This window comes from Vigna radiata, chromosome 7, assembly GCF_000741045.1.
Source record: "Vigna radiata var. radiata cultivar VC1973A chromosome 7, Vradiata_ver6, whole genome shotgun sequence".
Classification (NCBI taxonomy): Eukaryota; Viridiplantae; Streptophyta; class Magnoliopsida; order Fabales; family Fabaceae; genus Vigna; species Vigna radiata.
Window position 1 is genome coordinate 51,553,207 of NC_028357.1, and position 20,427 is coordinate 51,573,633.

The window sequence follows — 20,427 nt, forward strand, 5'->3', positions numbered from 1 at the left end:
TGGAAATTGTGTAGGTGATTTAGGTCTCGGCCCTATACCGGAACATTTTGGCGCCCACCGTGGGGCCGAGAGTCTAAACCCAATGGTGACCACGAGGAACATGACCGTTGAGGACCCGGCGGAGGCGATCAGAGCACTGCGACAGCAGATGGAGGATATGAGGCGGCAGCACGAACAGGAGCTATCGACGGTTAGAGAGGAATGTGCTGCTCGGATCGCGCAATATCGGGAGATGAGGGAGAAGAGTAAGGATCTGTCAGAACGTCGGCAGGAGGATGAGCTCGGAAATTCGAATGCTCGGGAGGGGGCGGCCGAACACAGCAGTGCCTCGGATAGAACTTGGAGGTTGGAAGATACGGAGTTAGATGGAAGTCAGGCGAGGACGGAGAGGATAACCGCCACCGTCAGCACGGTACCGGTCGGAAGAACGCCGTTAGTGAAGGAGGAAGAGGTAGTCGAAGGATTGCCATTCACCCGGTCCATCATGGACGTCCATATTTCGGAGCACTTTGTGCCCCCTCAACTCAGTATATATGATGGTACAACTGACCCCGATGATCATATTCAAGCCTTCTCCACCCGGATGGCGTTCCGCACGGGTAANAGGGCGATTTGGTGCCGGGCGTTCTCCCTCTCGTTAGAGGGNGAGGCACTCGAGTGGTTTAATGCCCTGCCTGCAGGTTCTATTCGAAGTTTCGAAGGGTTAAAGGAGCTGTTTGGGCGGCAGTTCGCCGGTAACCGGGCCGAAGACCCCACGGTCTTCGAACTTTCCAATCTTAGGCAGGGGAAAGATGAGACATTGAAAGCATTCATGGACCGTTACCAGAAGATGGTCCGAAGGGTTAAGGGGTTGAATGTTGAACTAGCCCTGCAATACGTNATGCCCGCACTTCGCCCAGGACCCTTTAAGGACAGTGTATGCCGGAAGAGNCCAAAAACTATGGAGGAGTTAAGAGAGCGGGCGGCGGATGAAATGAGAGTGGAGGAGATGAAACAAGCATACAAGAAGGAGAGCCAAGAGTTGAAAGAGAAGGCCGAGGGTAAAAAACTTGACGGGTCCTCACGGACGGGGGGCTTCAAGCCCCGGGAGACCCACCGAGGACCCAAGTTCCAACAGTATACCCCGCTCAACGCCCCCCCTGCCCGTATCTTACAAGAGGCGTTGAGCGTCAACTTAATCCCCCCCCTAAAAAAGCGGCCTACGCCGTCCGGAGCTGATGGCAACAAACATTGTTTGTACCACCAGAATATGGGGCATACCACGGAGGAGTGTGTGACCCTGCGAGACAAGATCGAAGAATTGATTCGGGCCGGGCACCTGAAGCAATACATCCGAAAGGCGCCCGCCGAACCCCGGCGGGGGCGGGGGCCAAGCCCCGTTTCGCGGAGGAGTCAGGATCGAAGTCCAAGTCGGCCACTTCGGCGACCGGACCATCGATCAAATTGTGATGACCGGAGGAGGAGAAGTAGAAGTCGTAGCGGGGACCGTGATCGGCCGGTACGTGGTCGAATCAATACGATATCTGGCGGGTTCGCAGGTGGGGGGCCGTCGACCTCCGCCCGCAAGCGCCATGTGAGGGCATTGCGCTCGGTGAACAGTGTCCAGTCTAGCCGGAAATCCATGCCGCCGATAANGTTCACAGANGATGANTTTCACGCNCCNGATTTNGAGCAGGATGACCCGATGGTTATCACGGCTGAAATCGCCCGGTATGAAGTGGCGAAAGTCCTTGTCGACCAGGGNAGCTCCGCCAACATCCTTTATTGGAAGACCTTTCTGCAGATGGACCTTTCGGAGGAGCTGATCGTCCCCTTCCATGAGCAAATCGTGGGCTTTGCGGGAGAGCGAGTGGACACCAAAGGGTACGTGGATCTCCGCACCCGGCTCGGGGCAGGACGGGATGGTGATGAGAAGAAGGTTCGGTATCTGCTGGTGGATGCCAATACTTCATATAATGTCTTACTGGGGCGCCCATGCCTTAACTCCTTCGGCGCCGTTGTATCCACACCTCATTTAACTATGAAGTACCCCAACGACCGAAAAAGAATTGTAACGGTCCGAGCTGATCAGAAAACGGCAAGGGAATGTTATGCTGCCGGATTACGTATGTACCCCCGAGCGCCAAGGGCAAAAGTGCCGCGGTCGGAGGTGGCCATGGCTGATCTGGACCCACGGATGGGAACGGAAGATAGAATGGAGCCGCACGGGACAATTCAGCCAGCCAAACTAGGGTCAAGAGAGGACCAAGTCACTACAATAGCGGGAGGCTTGGATCCTGCATTCGAAGACGGCCTTAGGGAAATGTTGTGGCGGAACAGAGATTTGTTCGCCTGGACTGCAGCCGATATGCCAGGGATACACCCATCCATCATGACCCACCGTTTAGCCCTCTTTAGAGAGGCCCGACCGGTGGCTCAGAAGAAACGGCGGATGGGCGCCGAGAAGGAGCGGGCGGTCGAGGAGGAGGTAAAGAAGCTCAAGGAGGCAGGATTCATCCGCGAAGTGACATATACTACTTGGCTTGCTAACGTAGTAATGGTGAAGAAGCCTAGTGGCAAGTGGCGCATGTGCACCGACTACACAGATCTCAACAAAGCATGCCCCAAAGATTCCCATCCCCTCCCGAACATAGATAGTCTGGTAGATGGAGCGTCCGGCCATCGTGTACTCAGTTTCTTAGACGCGTACTCCGGGTACAACCAGATACCAATGCACGAGGCCGATCGAGAGAAGACGGCGTTCATCACTAACCGGGGAAATTATTGTTATGACGTGATGCCGTTCGGATTAAAGAACGCCGGCGCTACGTACCAAAGGTTAATGGACAAGATCTTCGCAGACCAGATCGGACGGTGTATGGAGGTGTACGTGGATGACATGGTCGTCCGGTCCGCAACCCCCGGGGAACACCTACGTGACCTGGAGGAAGTGTTCCAGCAGGTACGCCGCTACAATATGCGCCTTAACCCTGCCAAATGTACTTTTGGTGTCTCTGCTGGCAAATTTTTAGGGTTCATGCTGACCGAAAGGGGGATTGAGGCCAATCCCGACAAGTGCGCAGCCATCCTTGANATGCGGAGTCCTGTCAGCTTAAAGGAAATCCAGAGGTTGGTCGGGCGGTTGACGGCTCTTGCCAGGTTTATTCCAAAACTGGCCGACCGGATACGACCAATCCTGAAGAGGATGAAGAAGGGTGACGAAGCAGGGAGCTGGGATTCAGAGTGCGAGCTAGCCTTTGCCGCCGTAAAAAGCTTGTTAACCAACCCTCCTGTGATGAATCGCCCACTCCCGNACTCCGAGTTGCAGGTATACTTGGGGGTATCCCAGGANGTTATCAGCGCAGCCTTNGTCCAAGACGCCANTGAACCTCGCCTGATATACTTCGTCAGTAGAGTGCTTCACCCCGCCGAAACCCGATACCAACTAGTCGAGAAGGTTGCTCTAGCTCTNCTCCATGCGTCAAGGAGGCTTCGCCCGTATTTCCAAAGTCATCAGGTGGTTGTTAAAACCGACCATCCCGTATCCAAGATCCTGAGGAAACCCGACATAGCTGGGAGGATGGTGAGCTGGGCGGTGGAGTTGTCAGAGTTCGGCTTGCGTTTTGAACCGCGAGGATCTGTCAAGGGACAGCACTTGGCTGACTTTGCGCTAGAATTGCCCCAAAACCACACTTCTGAAGGGTGGAGCCTTTACGTGGACGGTGCGGCCGGGCGGGCGAACACCGGAGCCGGGGTGGTACTGGAGGGACCAGGCGGTTTCCTCATCGAGCAGTCACTCGTCTTCAAATTCAAAGCCTCCAACAATCAGGCCGAGTACGAGGCCCTGATCGCCGGACTTGCCTTGGCCATAGACATGGGGGCTCGATCCCTCACGTGTAGAACCGACTCCCAGCTGGTCGTCGGACAAATGACGGGTGAGTTCCAGGTCAAAGACGACCAGCTGTTGAGATATTTTCACAAAGCCAGCACAATGGCCAAGAGCTTTCAACCTTTCGTAATCAAGCACATCCCGCGAGAAGAGAACTCCCGGGCGGACATGCTGTCTAAGCTTAGCACCGGTAAAGAAAAAGGACAGCTGACCACCGTCATTCGCCAGGTCTTGACGGAGCCGTCGGTGGAGTGCATGGCGTTGGGACCACCCGCCAGCGATGACTGGCGGGTCGAAATCATGAAGCTGATGACGGACCAGGATCAAGGGATTGGCTTGAAACCAGCAGAGGCCAGACGACTGGCCCGCTACGTCAAGATAGGAGGTGACTTATACCGAAGAGGTTTTTCTGTCCCCTTGCTAAAGTGCATAAGTCCAGACCAGGCAGCGTACGTGCTGAACGAACTCCATAACGGGATTTGCGGCCTGCACACGGGAGCGAGAACTTTGAAGGCGAGGGCCCTCAGGGCCGGGTATTATTGGCCCACGATGGAGAACGACGCCAAAGCTTTCACCGCAAAGTGTGAGCGGTGCCAAGCCCACGCGAATATACCACATGCCCCCCCCGCTGAATTGCGAGCTATTGTATCGCCGTGGCCGTTCGCCAAGTGGGGGATGGATATCGTCGGCCCTTTTCCCCCTGGCCAAGCACAGAAAAAATTTTTACTCGTTGCGGTGGATTATTTCACGAAGTGGGTAGAAGCAGAACCCTTAGCCTCAATCACCGCCCGCCAGGTGCAAAGTTTTTTCTGGAAAATAATATGTCGGTTCGGACTTCCACAGACGGTCGTCACTGATAACGGCCGGCAGTTCATTGATAAAAGATTAGAGTCGTTCTTTCAAGGNCTGGGAATCAAGCATGTCACCAGTTCGGTTGAACACCCCCAAACGAACGGCCAGGCGGAGGCGGCTAACAAGGCAATTGTGGCCGAACTCAAACGGCGACTGGGCGACAAAAAAGGAACCTGGGTGGATGAACTGCCGGAGGTTTTGTGGGCATATCGTTGCTCCCCGCACGGAACTACCGGGGAATCCCCGTTCAACTTAACCTATGGAACTGACGCCATGCTGCCAGTAGAACTTGGGGAACCGTCATTACGCAGACAAATCCAGGACTTGCAGCTAAACGAGGAAGAGTTGAGGGTCGAGTTGGACTCCGTAGACGAACGACGGGATCGCGCCGTGTTGCACGCGGAAGCTTGCCGGCGGTTGGTAGAGCGGCGGTACAATACCAAGGTACGACCAAGGCACTTCCAAGAGGGCGATTTAGTATGGAGAAAGACCGGAGATGCCAGGAAAGAGCACGCGCACGGAAAGTTTGCGGCAAAATGGGACGGCCCATTCCGGGTGATGGAAGATTTGCAAAACGGTGCTTACCGCCTTTCCGCCCCAGGCGGCCGGCCACTCCGGAATACTTGGAACGCCTCCCACTTGAAATTTTATTTCAGTTAAACCCACGATGTAAATACTTTTGAAAAGTGAATGAAGCCCAAGTGTTTACCTTTTACAGTTGCACGATGACCAAGTGGTGAACGGCGTCTTTTCTCCGGAAAAGACACTGCCACTTCCAACCAAGTGGTGAACGGCGTCTTTTCTCCGGAAAAGACACTGCCACTTCCCACCAAGTGGTGAACGGCGTCTTTTCTCCGGAAAAGACACTGCCACTTCCAACCAAGTGGTGAACGGCGTCTTTTCTCCGGAAAAGACACTACCACTCCCAAGCAGGTGGTGAACGACGTCTTTTCTCCGGAAAAGACACTGCCACTTCCGACCAAGTGGTGAACGGCGTCTTTTCTCCGGAAAAGACCCGGCCACTTCCAAGCGGGTGGCAAACGGCGAGTTCTTTTAGAACCATCGCCGCCCGCGTAATGCCCACGAATAACACGATACGTCCCGTAAAAGGGCCGCCAACGGCGAACCTTATAAAAACAAAAATCATCGCCGCCCGGACAATTATATTGCTTAAAAAGTAAAGGTTACACAACGTAACGTGAAAACAAAGAAATTTCATTATCAAAAAGAGGGTTGTACAACATATATTGTGCAAGTATGAAAGCAAAAGGCGTTCGGACCAAACGCATAATCACAACCCCCAACCCAAAAAACAACAAAAAGAGACAATAAACCGTCAATTATTATCAGCCGGCGAACCTTTGTCATCTTCCCCGGGAATTTCTGAAAGAGGGACAAGCTTCCCCTTATGAACGTCCATCCCCAGGTCCCACTCCACAGATGTCGGGTCAAATTTGAAGAAATAGGCGGCCTGGCGGATGGCCTTGAAGAAGCCCTCTTCATGTTCCAATTGAACATCTTGGTTGAGCCGCGTGATGGTACCCGACAGCTCCCCGTGCAGGCGGATGTTCTCGGCATGTATCTCAGCCAACTCTTCATCCCGGGACGAGACCTTGTTGCCCGCTTCGGCCAAGGCGGCTCGCTGGCGGCTATTCTCTTCCTGCTCCGCCTCGTACTTCAATCCCAAATCGTTAAGTTTTTGGGTAAGGGTCTCCACCTCGGCACAGGCGTCCGCCAGCTTCTTCTGCAAACCCGCCCGCTCTGCGTCACAGTTAGCGTGCTCAAAGGTAAGCGACTCCAAGCTCGCCTTCGCTTCAGCGCCCGCCTTCTTCTCGGCTATCAACTCTCGTTGAATAGCATCCAGCCCCCGGCGGTCAGCGAACTTTTCCGCATACCACATCAACATGGCCCCCCGGCTACTGTGCTCCAAGGCAGCTTTGAGCAACTGTTGTTCTGAAAGCTGCTCAACGATTTCGCGCTGCGCAGAGCTCATCCGGAAGTCCAGCCGGTCGCTCACGCCGAAAGCTGGGTCCATAAGACCGCCGGGAAGAGGTTGGGGAGTACGCTCCCGCCTGCTTCTCTTTGAAGAGGACCTTTCACCCTCCTTAGACCTCCTTTTCTTCTTTCGAGAAGCATCGGCGCGGGAGGGTTCGGAGGGACCGGCCGCGGTCTTCTCAGCGTCAGCTACGGTCACCGGGGGAACTGACCCAGCGGGAGGGTCAACAAGAGTAACCTCGTCGGGAGCTCGACCACCGCCGGTAAGCGGAATGGCCACGGGAGTGGAGTCCACGCTCGGCCCTCGGCGAACGACCTTGAGAGTAGGTTTGGGGGGCGGAATCTTCACGTCACCACCCAGACGAGGATCCTTCTTCTGGGCAGGAGGGATATACTTCGTCTTACGGGGGCCGGGGAACGACATAGCACCTGCAAGGAAAGAGAGTAAAATCAGCCAGAACGAAACATAAACATAACGATACAAAACAATAAAATCGTACCAAACGCCACGTTACTAAAATCCTCGTGGCATAGGCATTCAACCAGCTTGCGGGCGGGGAGGCGACGGGGGAGATCGTTAATAAGCNTTACNGCNTCACGCTCAGATGNAGTCAAATCNCACGCCGGCACCGACTTTATTTGGGCCGGCTCCTCGGTCCAGTAAAAAGGAAACAGGGGTTCACCGGAGGGGTCCACAAATTCCTTCCGGCCGCCTTCTTTTATTATTATTTTAAAGAACTTGTGCTTAAAGTCCTTAAAAGAATCCGCATAGTTTTGAAACAAGCCCTGTTGGATGGACCTCAACGACACCCAACCTCGCGTCGTGACCGGCCGAACATGGAAGTAATGAAAGAAGACAGATGTTGAAAGCTCGACGCCTAAAGCCGTGCATACCACCACGAACGCCTGAATACAGGCCCAGCTGTTCGGATGCAATTGGGCGGGGGCGACATTCATTCTCTTCAGGACGGCAGCCTGGAACCGAGTAAATGGGATCCGCACCATCATGCGACGGAACAAATAGGTATAAACGAAAAAGAAATCCTCGGAGCTCGTCCCTTTCCCGTGNCACACCCGTTCGTTGGGATAACACACGCNAATCCGAAAAAGTTGNGCGTCCGCCTCATCACGAGCTATGAAGGACTGGTTGGCCCACTCCAAGAGGACTCCCCGGTTCTGAAACTCGGATTCATAGGTTCCCACGTCATGGGGGGCCCAGTCATACCCCCTTATTACTGGCCATCCTCCGGCCGGCATGGGACGGATGGGTTCAAGCTGCACGCCTCCCTCTAGGAGATAGAGAGCCGTCCCGTGTATGATTCGGTCTGCTGGCTGTCCGGCATCTGACTGTTCGGCCCTCGAAGATGATCCCGAGCTGTGCGAACTCTCGCTCCCGCTCCTGCTTGACGAGTCCCCGCCATCCCCACCCGCCGAACCAGAAGACGATATGGTAATTGCCATTTATTTTTACCTGGTTGGAAAAGAAATGCCGAACGGCTGCTGAGGGAAGAGTGAGCAAAAGGTAAGTCTGAAGCAGTCAAACAACTCCTATTTATAGCCGAAATATTCGTAACTGCTAAACACATCGCACCGTTCGTTTCAAACATCATCAAGGGTCTGGATCGCGCGACTGTTCCATTCCCCCGTAACGTGTCCAATACCAAACTCACACGTGGCACTCCATTTTTAAATTTCCCGCTCAAAGTTTCCCCCCTTCTATTTCCAATAACGCCCTCGCTGGTCCACGGATGACACGACACACTCCCATACAGACAGGCACCGCTTATAAACCCTACGACTTTCTGTCTAGGGCTTGGGGGGCCTGATGTACTAGGGACTACCGACCGGTCCTAGTCGATGCCGGACGGAAGACCCCCGCTATCCGACGTTATCTGGTACAGGCGAAACCGGCGGTAGAAAAAGGATCCCCCGAACGGGCCTGACGTCTAGCGCCCAAGCACTGTGAAAATCTGCTTTCCGCCACCTACCAACAGCTAAAGATTACCGGCCGGTTGCACAATGACCGGACGACCAGATACAAAATCCACCCGTAGAATGAGACTTAAGGAGGAGCGCACGGCCGGCATAACGACCGGACGGTCACGGTCAACAAAAGGTTAAGGTAAGTATGGTAAGATTAGCATAATCCAGTGTTTTAGGTGGTTGGGCCATAATTGGGCCTTAATTAAGGTAATCTTAATATCAGGCCCATGTCCACCACTATAAATACAAGTCAAAGGTCACAGGTAGGTGGATTCATTGATTGCACATTTGATACTGATCTAATATTCCCGATCGGGTAACAAAAACTGACTTAAGCATCGGAGTGCCTTTAGCAGGTACCCTGCGGGATCACCACGGGAGCGAGAACGTTGAAGGCGAGGGCCCTCAGGGCCGGGTATTATTGGCCCACGATGGAGAACGACGCCAAAGCTTTCACCGCAAAGTGTGAGCGGTGCCAAGCCCACGCGAATATACCACATGCCCCCCCCCCCCAATTGCGAGCTATTGTATCGTTTCCGCCACCTACCAACAGCTAAAGATTACCGGCCGGTTGCACAATGACCGGACGACCAGATACAAAATCCACCCGTAGAATGAGACTTAAGGAGGAGCGCACGGCCGGCATAACGACCGGACGGTCACGGTCAACAAAAGGTTAAGGTAAGTATGGTAAGATTAGCATAATCCAGTGTTTTAGGTGGTTGGGCCATAATTGGGCCTTAATTAAGGTAATCTTAATATCAGGCCCATGTCCACCACTATAAATACAAGTCAAAGGTCACAGGTAGGTGGATTCATTGATTGCACATTTGATACTGATCTAATATTCCCGATCGGGTAACAAAAACTGACTTAAGCATCGGAGTGCCTTTAGCAGGTACCCTGCGGGAGCATAGGAGCACGAGGGAGCACAAGAGAATTTAGATAGGAAATTGAGCTGGAAATTGTGTAGGTGATTTAGGTCTCGGCCCTATACCGGAACAATATTATAATATTATCCTACTTTTCAGTTAAATTATTTCAAAACAAAAGGTGTTAACAACTTAACAACATACGTGTCAATTCCAGAGTTTCAGATATAGAGGGATTAAGGATTTAGTTAATTGGGCCGAATTAGGGCCGAATTGAGGCCCAGTCCAAATATTTGGCGATATAGCGTGAGCGTTACGTACTGAAGCCATAACCCATTCGGTTGGATTACCATTCCCCCTTGTGCAATCTATTATTCTATATCACCTGCTACCTACTGCTCCAGTCCCAACTCTATCAAAATAGTTTATATTCCATTCCCCTACCTTGCACTTTCTCTGTTCTCTCTCTTCAGATCAAGCATCAGGTTTCTCTCTTCGCTTTCGTTTCCTTCTCCCAAGCTCCTTAGCTGTAACTGTTCAATTATTGATCCTGCCAAATCTTTCCACTGCTTCATTTTTTTTCTCACAATTTACTTGTATTCGATTCAAATGCCTCTAGTTTTCACTTTGATTCAGTCTTTCTTAAAATCGAAGGATGATTGCATAATTGTTACCTTTCCCTGGGCCGGACTTAGGGTTTCCTCAATTGCGTGTACTTTTCCTGTAATATTGATTCCGCGATCGAGTTTCGCGAGTCTGTGGATAATGCTTGTTCAGTTTAGGATTCTGTTTTAATTGATTGATTGTTTCGTTTTATATGTAATTTTCGCTTTGTAAATATTACCTATATATGAACGTCATTATAATTAATTTTGTCTGCATTTGGAAATTTATACACCGGCTCGATCGCCATTTTTTATGGTCGGCTGCTTACCTCTTTTTAATATAAGGCACCTGGTTGTTTACTCTTACAGGGAGCTTTGAGGGTTGATTCTCGTTGTATCTGCAATCAGCACAATAGAAAATGGTTTGCTTCCGAAAATGACTTGTTTTTTTTTTTTCCTGTTTCTTGATGTTGTTCTTATCGTTGCCTGTTCAAACCTTTTGAAAACATAATGCAATGTGACGAGAAGATGATGTTTTTGTTAGGTTTAAGCAATTTATTCCTATTCCTGTGCCAACTTTCTGTTTTACCACATGTTCGTAAAATCTCTGCGACAAGCAAACATTTTCTTTTGTTCCTAGGTTAGTTTCCTTGCAGTATAAAACAAGAATAAAATGGTGGGATGGCACCTAAAAACATAAAGAAGATTCTCGTATGTATAGGAACCGAAACGCATAGTATTTAGGTACAAGGACTGAAACGAAACGCTGGTGCGGACATAGGGATGAAATGATTAATTAAAGTTTCCTTTTTATCATTACAAAACATTTCCATAAGCCAATTATTCCCTTATTCTCTTGTGTTGTTTCGATTTCAATTATTAATATATGTCGGCTCCTTTGTCTTTCGTAGAATTATGTTTTTCATCATCTCTACTAATTATACTTTTCCTCTTTATAACATTTTAATCAATCAATTAATTAATTATGTAATATTGACCCCAGGGTGATGATATCTGCCGATTTTTATATACTCTTATCCACTTCATGTACATTTTTCACAGTTTTTTGACGGATATGGATATCACGGGACATCATTTGAGCAGATATATCGATGCTACCCAGCTTCTTTTATTGAAAAGGTATTTCTTTTCTGGCATACTGCATATCTATCATAGAATGATTAAAAGTTCATTGACTTTTACTTTCCATTTTTTACTTATAATCCACTCTTAAATTATATTGCTTTCAGCTAACTAAAATTAGCCATGACTTATATAGTTTTCTTCTTATTATTTTTTTACATATTGTTTCTAGTATTTGACCATATATCCGTATATGTGCTATTTATTGTATTTTATGTTAGGCTCCTCATCCAGTTATTCAGTCATTTATCATAAATAAAAAATGTTGTTTTGGGTGACTGCAATCGGTTAAGTTGTGGGATACATTGATGTGAACGGGTTTAATGTCCCCCAAATCCACTATGCACTTCATCCCTTTCCATTATTCTCTCTCTCTCTCTCTCTCTATCTCTCTCTCTCTCTCTCTCTCTCTCTCTCTCTCACACACACACACACACACACACACACACACACCCTCTTGAAAAGCATATTATGAGTCTCCTACCTTTTGGATAAAAAAGGGGGTCTATATCTGATAAATCTAAATGTTCTTTTCAGAATTGAGATTTTATCTAGGATTTACAGGGTTGATGAAAGATTATAAATGGGGTAGTGCATGGACTGCAAATTCTTGAGTTACACTTAAACATTTAAAAATACATAGAAAATAGCATTAATAATAATGAAAATAACCTCTAAATCACACATGAGACTAGATTTACACTGAAACTTCTGAAGAACAACATCCAGCGTAAGTCATAGTCACATGCATCTTTTGTGACATGACCAAAAAACAAAAGAAGTCTGACGTGAGAGTTTCCTATGCTGGAGCTTCACTGTGCATGGTTTTTTATAATGGCTGGGAAACAAACCAGACAGCGGTGTGCAAAGGTCATCTTATCTTATCAGTGTTTGTATGGGAAGAAAAGAGACTTGAAAGATATGGAATCGATGAACAGATGAAAATTATGGAATTGATGAACAGATGAAAATTATGGTCTTGTTGAGGGAACTAAGTTTGCATAAAATGTAGAAAATTGAAATTCAGGTTAGACTGTTAAGTTTGTTAATGTAGATTGAAACCCATATTGCTTTAAAGTTCAAAATTATTATACCTCCGTCATATTACCTTGAACATAAGAAGATATAGCAGAAAGCAAATATTTGGATGCTGGTTCGAAATATATAATATGGAAATTTAAGATATGAGAGTTATTGTATTCTTAAATTGAAACATATATTTTCGTCAAACCTAGAGAAAGAAATTTAAGATAGTCAATTAAGGTGACCTTAATCTATAATGTTTATTGTATGAGAGTTATGGTATTCTTAAATTGAAACATGTATTTTCGTAGATTTTGAGTTATCTAATATTTTGTCATTTTATTTTTCCCCTCTTAATACTGCAGCCCCAAATTGAAAGTGGTGACAAAAGTAAGTTTCCATGTCCATACTAGTTCTTTTGTTTTTTGAAATATCCTTTTCGCATCCATCTGATGTCAAAATTAAACGTGTCATGCTACAGTTATAATGCCTCCATCAGCCCTTGACCGTCTCGGTGAGTTGTGTTACTGTTGAACTGTTTTTATTTTTCTTCTGTTCAAAATGAATATATATCCCTAAGAGTCAAAGTCTAATGCCAAGTTTTATCTGCAGCATCTCTGCATATTGATTACCCAATGTTGTTTGAACTGCGTAATGATGCTGCTGAGCGGGTTTCTCATTGTGGTGTTCTTGAGTTCATTGCAGAGGAAGGCATGATATACATGCCATACTGGGTAGGCATTCCAAAGTAATTGTTTGTGAATATTTTTGTATGCTTGTTTGACCAAATATGGTTCTGCTTTGAGTTTTAAGTTTTTTAATTGATCCGGTTACATACACAGATGATGGAGAACATGCTTTTACAAGAGGGGGACATTGTTAAAGTGAAAAATGTGACACTTCCAAAAGGGACATATGTTAAGTTACAGCCCCACACAAAGGACTTCTTAGATATTTCGAATCCGAAAGCTATGTGAGTTGATGTTTATTAAGTTTAGATAGTAAAGCTATGCTATTTCCCTGTTGATGAGTTTTTCTTTTGAAAATGCAATATCTCTAATTTGTTTCTTCTTAGCAAACTGATATATGTATCCTCTCATACCATTTTTCCATTATATTCCCGCTGCTTGATGTTTTCTCAATTACACACATTGCAACTTCAATGGTTTATGGTATTTGATGCAGTCTGGTTTTTGGGATTTTTTGTATCTCGCTTCTGTGTTCTTTGATGTGGTAATGTGGACTCAATCTTAGAAGTGGGTCAAATAATTATTCCACATGACTATATCGAATATGGTTTAGAGCTAAGTTCAGCATGTGAATTCCTTGTCCACATGCGATTTGGGATGAGTTTTGTTGGTTGTTTCTTAATAATGGTTTGTCTTGTTTTAACTCTATCTTGTAGTCCTTTTTTAACTTAGTTCTTTATTTACTTTTTTGTACAGTGATTTGAGTTAGATCTTGATTTATATATTGTACTTCTTATGCAGCTTAGAAACGACACTGAGGAATTTTTCCTGCTTGACTACTGGAGATAGCATTATGGTGGCTTACAACAACAAAAAATATTACATAGATATTATAGAAACTAAGCCTGACAATGCTATAAGCATAATTGAGACTGACTGCGAGGTGGACTTTGCTCCTCCCTTGGATTACAAGGAACCTGAAAAGCCCATTGCACCGTATTCTACTGGAAAGGCACCAGCGGCTGGTATGCACTTGAGTGACTGATGTTTGCCGTATTCTTTTCCTCTGTTTGTGTGACATGTTTCTGTATTGGAAGCTCAGTTTATAAACTGAAGTATCGAAAGGTCCTAGTATGGAGAATAATGTCCTTTTCAATTATTATTTGTGCTTAATCGGTTTGCTATATTACTTGAACATCAGTGCTGAACCTTGAAGTGGGAAGAATCTTTTTTTTAAAAAAAAAATAAAAATAAAAAAAACTGAGTGTAGCTGTTGACCACGTTTGTAAGTCGATTATGTTGAGTCAGTTGCATTACACGCTAAAACTTGTTATTTTCAAATTATTGCTGTTGATGTCTGCTACATTGATATTTGCGTTTATTTGACCCATGATGGGTTCGCTTTTTTTTTTTTTTTTATATAATCGGGATTGTGTCAAATACTCAAATGGGAGGATTGAGTTTTTGTAATAAAATGTATAATATGATTATATTAGTGTTCTTTTTGTTATAAAGACTGACACGTTCTTCCTTGCAGCTGAGGATACCCCTGCCGAAACTGAGCCCAAATTCAACCCATTTTCAGGAACTGGGAGACGGTTGGATGGAAAACCTTTGAAGTATCAGCCTCCTCCAGTTTCTTCTTCCTCAGGGTCAAAGGACAAGAAACCTGATGTTCCAAATGTCAATTCGCAGTCTTCTACAACTTCTAGCTCACAAAGTAATGCTCGTCAATCTCAGGGCAAGCTTGTGTTTGGGTCAAATGCAAACCGTTCTAAAGAGACAGGAAAGGTAATTTGCTTTTTGGCAACTTTTTGGTAATATTTCAAATCATTTCCGGATTCCGCATATGTGCTCCTGGAATGTTAATTGATGGACTGTTAACTTTTACATCTTCCGTCTGTGCAGGCGAAAGAGCCAAAACCAGAGCCACCTAAAGAGAACGAAGAGTCGAAATTTCAAGCTTTTACAGGGAAGAAGTATTCTTTACGGGGTTAATTTTATATCAGTTAATTAAATGATCTTTTACCTTCTGCATGGATTCATGTCTATTGCAAAAACTTGTATTATTTCTTTTTTTTTTTGTATTATAAGCAGTAGATAGACCAGTAGACCCCAATGAAAATACTTAGAATACCTTGATTACTTGTGAATGAAGCTATTGCCATCTCTAGGGAGATTTTGTTCATGATATGGTAATCTAGTCCTGGTCTGCTCGTATTAGATTTTATTACTGGTACTCATTCCCCCGATCCTTTGATCTTTTTAATAGTAATTGAATCTTAAGTTGCGGTCCGGCCTTGTACCCTGTATGTTGACCAATTCCATGTTTCTCCTGAATGTCATTAGTTACAGGCTTTCCTCTCCTAACAAGAGGACGTGCGTCCTAACTTAAAAGATCCAATGCCCTTCTTTCTTTGATAGGGGCTGGTTCTTAGAAGAATTAACGCCCAATAGTTTAGTGTAGACCCAGGGGCTCGTTGTCCTTTGGGTGGTAGTAGTTCAAACCGCTGCTCATCCATTTTCGTTCCAAAGATGGAAATTTCCATTAATTGATTACGAACTTATTTGTTTTTCAGTTAGAACAGTCCAAACTTTAGTTGGATTTAATAAGCTTTTGCTTTCTGTTGGGTTTTGGGTTGTCCGAACTCAAACTGTAACATTTACTCGGATAATTAAGGTGTATAAATTGGGTTATTATTTTTATAATTTTAGAAACAGTTATATAGAATTTTTTTTTCAAAAATTGGATATATTAGATAATGTAAGGAAAAACCATAATTTATACACCCTAATAATGATTGAACGTAAATGTAATGTTTTATATTCATTTTTTATACCTTCATTGATTACATTTGGAGTTTTAAAAACTAGAATTTTTAAAACTTTGATGCTAAAAATAATTAAATCTGATATTACTACGAAATTTGGTTGGATAAAGTAACTTAAACCATTAGCAGAAGGAAATTAGATGGATTAAATTATCGAAATTCAAATTTGAGGTTAAAGTTTTATAATTATTATAGCTAAAAGATCTAAAATTACTGTCAAAACAGTTATTTTTATTGTCATAGCTATGTTATAATAGTTTTTAATTGATCTAGGTTGTATGGTCGTACAAGTAACATTGTAACGATTATTATTTTTTTAATTTCTTGGAAGTGTCTTATTTGAAAGAAACATGTAAACTTTTATTTGGAGTGAACATGTAAAAATATTGTGACTAGAGTAATCTTAAAAAATATAACTGTGATTGAAAGGTATCTACTATATTTAATGAAGTATGTTTAAATTATAGACAAAGTTAATCCTATAATAATAAAAAACTATTTTAGTTCATCTTATTAATATTAAGGCTAAATTAATTTTTAAAAAATAGAAGAAAATAATAAGAACACATTAAATCTAGCTCAAAGATAAAAGAAGAAAGTAATATTTTAGTGTTCTCTTGCGTGAATGATAAACGAGTTCTTGAAAAAAAAAAAAAAGATGTACTGCCTGAGATAAACACGCATAAAATGAAACTGTGTTTGTGACATCAACACGCAGTTTGAAGGACATACATAATAGTGGTAGAGTCTAGTGGTGTTGTCGCATTGTGAAAGTCAATGGCATCACCCACTTGGATTTTCTGTGCAAATACAAAGATTTCCCTTTCTATCTTCTCAACTCAAGATCACTCATTTATCACTAATTAATTAAAGATAAACACAAGCCAATAAATAAATAAATCCATTCCAAACAAATAATTGAGTGCAAGAAACAAAGAATCGCATTCACAATCACCCTTTCTCATTGTGCGCACCATCCATCCATTCATTCATTCATCCTCCATATCCCTTTCTCTACCTTCTCTCTCTCCATCTCTATCTCCATCAGAGAAAAATAATATTAAAGTCTTGTAATTTCAGCTTTTCTGCAACTGGGTTTCATACATGGAAGGTAGCTGAAACAGTGAAATAACAACGGCCCTGTTTTTGTTTGTTTGTTGAATTGAGACGAGAGAGAGAGAGAAAGTGCATGATGGAGTCAAAGGGCGTGCGGTTCTTAGCGTACCAATCAATATTTTCGAGTGTTGGATCTGGTGACTTTGATGGGGTGAAGAAACTGGTGGAGAAAGTGAAGAACGAAGAAGGGTCACCGCTCTCTGATGTGATGTCTCTTCAGAACGATGCTGGAGAAAGTGCACTTTACATCGCTGCAGAGAATAATCTGCAAGAGATTTTCAGCTACTTGCTCAACTCGTGTGACTTTGAAGCCGTCAAGATTCGCTCCAAGTCTGACATGAACGCCTTTCATGTTGCTGCCAAACGTGGTCATCTAGGTTGGTATTTTTATTCTTTTCATTTTGATTGAAAAGTTTCTTGTTAGGAAGGGCTGGATATAGCTGTTAATTCAGTTAATTCACAAATTTTTTGATGGTAGTTTTGATGATTCTCTTTTATGTGATGAACTTCGGTCACCCCATGTTCTCACTGCCCTGTGTCGAGTTTCATCTCCTTATGATAGTATCTGTATCCATTACTACAAATTCTAAATGTTTCAATCAGAATCAGATAGCCATTGTCTTTTACGATGCAATCTTAGTGTTGGAATTCAAGCATATCTGCTTATACCTCAAGACCACATCACAAATAATATCACAGAAAAATTGGTAAACAATGTTGCCAAGTAACGTCTGGGATGTCTCTAGTTGTTACTTCTTTCTTTTGACAAGGAACTGTGAAATACAAATGAACCAAAATCATGAATTACTATAGATGTGTCTTCAGTGTTGATTTTTTCTTTCTGATTTGCATTCTGGATTCTGAACTCTGCTTTGATTGCCATGGATTTGATGATGACACATGTGTAAGCTTTTAGGACATTATATAGCTGCTGAGTGACAATTTATTATCTAGGGTACTCTTGGATGCAATTTTCATTATAATGTTTGTAGGTCCAACTGGGACAAGATGAATGGAGAATTATCATGTTTCAATATTAGATTCTAAATGAGTGTTTCCATTGTGATAAATTTATCATTGGCAATGTATTTTCAGATATTGTGAGGGAGCTTTTGAGTACTTGGCCTGAGGTCTGCAAGTTATGCGACTCCTCAAACACCAGTCCTCTATATTCTGCTGCAGTTCAAGACCACTTGGATGTGGTGAATGCCATCTTGGATGTTGATGTCAGTTCAATGTTTATTGTTAGGAAAAACGGAAAAACTTCATTGCACAATGCTGCCCGATATGGCGTGGTTCGTATTGTAAAAGCACTTATTGCTCGGGATCCAGGAATTGTATGCATAAAAGATAAAAAAGGTCAAACTGCACTTCATATGGCTGTCAAAGGACAGTGTACATCAGTGGTGGAAGAGATATTACTAGCTGATCCTTCTATATTGAATGAGCGAGATAAAAAGGGTAATACAGCCCTTCACATGGCTACAAGGAAATGCCGTTCACAGGTTAAATTCACATTTCTTTTTGTTATCATACTTGCTTTGGTTTCATTACACTTGTCTATAAGATCTTGGTTTTCTGGAGCATAAATAAGTTACAAGTTTGGTTTGATTCATGATGTATTTTTTCAAGTCAGTAGTCATGTAATACCTTATTAGAAATAAACTTTAAACTTAACTCAATCTTACAAAATCAGTTTGTAAAGTGAGGTTAGCATCTATTTATATTGTGAATTGACCTGAAAAACTCACTGATCTTTACAGTGAAGTCTTTTTAAGGAGAAGAAACTGGACATTTGTTAATCAGTGAACTTTTTTGATCCCGTGACTGTCTATCTGTGTAAATAATAAGTAACAGTATAAAGCAGCAGTAGGGGATTTTCAGAAACGAGTTATTTAAACTCAACCTCTGGTTTAAGAAACCGTGTGTGACCTTTTAACACCAAACTGTCTCATATGCATAAAAATTGGACCAAAATGAATGGACTTGTTTCCTTTCATGATTGTTGGCTGGCTTTACTGACACGTAGTTGTTTATTCAGATAGTGATCCTTTTGCTAAGCTATTCTGCCATGGATGTTAATGCCATCAACAAGCAGCAGGAAACAGCGTTGGATTTGGCAGATAAACTGCCATACGGAGATTCAGCTTTGGAAATCCAGGAAGCACTTGCAGAATACGGAGCTAAGCATGCAAGACATGTTGGACAAGTAGACGAAGCGATGGAACTTAAAAGAACCGTGAGTGACATAAAACATGAGGTGCAGTCGCAACTTATACAAAACGAAACCACTCGTCGACGGGTTTCTGGAATTGCCAAAGAACTGAAGAAACTTCATAGAGAGGCAGTTCAAAACACCATTAATTCTGTCACAGTGGTTGCTGTTCTTTTTGCCTCCATAGCCTTCTTGGCCATCTTCAATTTGCCGGGACAATATCAAGTGCAACCCGGAGAAGAGATTGGAAAAGCTAATATAGCCGATCATCTTAGTTTCCAAGTTTTCTGCTTTCTGAATTCCACGTCCCTTTTCATTTCTCTTGCAGTTGTGGTAGTTCAAATCACTTTGGTGGCCTGGGACACAAGGGCTCAAAAGCAGCTTGTGTCAGTGGTTAACAAGTTGATGTGGGCTGCATGTGCTTGCACTTGTGGTGCTTTTCTAGCCATAGCTTTTGAGGTTGTTGGAGGGAAAACATGGATGGCTATCACCATAACCCTTTTGGGAGTACCTATTCTAGTAGGGACTCTGTTAAGCATGTCCTACTTTGTTTTTCGACAACATTTCGGTATTTTCCGCAGTGATTCCCAGAGACGCATCAAGAGAGCAAGTGGAAGCAAATCTTTTTCATGGTCTTACTCTGCAAATATATCAGACTTGGATGAATACGATTCTGACATTGAGAAGATCTATGCCCTGTGAAACCAAGGATTATAGTTACCACACAACATACGACCAATGTTTCAACCTTTTAACTGAAACTGACATCCCCTGCTACGTGTGACCATGTTTTCTCACTGGGATTTCATCATTCTTCTTGAGTTTGCAGTTTTTCGTTTCAGGCTGTACTGCTAGGCATATCGGTTGGGTTTACATTTGCTAGTATGTTATTGTAATCAATAATCAGCACTTGTAGATTTATGTATATGTAATAAGAAAAATCCAGAAAGAATAGTCCTATACGGTGTAAACATTCACTTGCCACTGGATCTTCCGCAACCTTAGTTAGAATTACAGTTAGTGATTACTTGAGCTTTTATCACAGAAGCTAGAGAAATCTAAAGCATATGAAGTTAGACTTGTTGAAAAGAAAAATGTAAACATTAATTGTTCTCATGTCCATATATTCTCATCGAACTTATTCAGTTTACGTACGCTTAAAATAATAAATTTAGAGAGAAAAGTTCAACCCTTATAATAATGAAATCAAAGCAAATACAAGTACAACTAAGCAC

The 20,427-nt window shown here is 44.0% G+C and overlaps 2 protein-coding genes across 2 annotated transcripts in view; both read left to right on the forward strand.

Annotated features, from left to right (window-relative positions):
* Positions 1-15,260, forward strand: part of LOC106769225 (ubiquitin fusion degradation protein 1 homolog) — a gene marked incomplete in the record, with an annotated part of 16,426 nt that extends 1,166 nt beyond the window's left edge. The window contains 10 exon segments of the mRNA XM_014654752.2: positions 9,763-10,055; positions 10,545-10,597; positions 11,238-11,315; positions 12,707-12,731; positions 12,823-12,855; positions 12,954-13,075; positions 13,184-13,314; positions 13,832-14,055; positions 14,568-14,821; positions 14,939-15,260. Coding sequence (XP_014510238.1) covers positions 10,595-10,597; positions 11,238-11,315; positions 12,707-12,731; positions 12,823-12,855; positions 12,954-13,075; positions 13,184-13,314; positions 13,832-14,055; positions 14,568-14,821; positions 14,939-15,028 — 960 coding nt within the window.
* A 1,178-nt stretch (positions 15,261-16,438) lies between these two features.
* On the forward strand, positions 16,439-20,308 carry LOC106769140 (ankyrin repeat-containing protein At2g01680). The gene is made up of 3 exons (XM_014654627.2): positions 16,439-17,354; positions 18,073-18,482; positions 19,019-20,308. The coding sequence occupies exons 1-3, from the start codon at positions 17,051-17,053 to the stop codon at positions 19,892-19,894; spliced, it is 1,590 nt and encodes a 529-aa protein (XP_014510113.1). The 5' UTR covers positions 16,439-17,050; the 3' UTR covers positions 19,895-20,308.
* Positions 20,309-20,427: the final 119 nt, after the last annotated feature.

Coding starts and splice junctions, on each gene's coding strand:
- LOC106769140 (XM_014654627.2), top strand. CDS start 17,051: ATGATGGAGTCAAAGGGCGTGCGGTTCTTAGCGTACCAATCAATATTT. Junction 17,355..18,072: donor TGCCAAACGTGGTCATCTAG/GTTGGTATTTTT, acceptor ATGTATTTTCAG/ATATTGTGAGGGAGCTTTTG. Junction 18,483..19,018: donor CAAGGAAATGCCGTTCACAG/GTTAAATTCACA, acceptor TTGTTTATTCAG/ATAGTGATCCTTTTGCTAAG.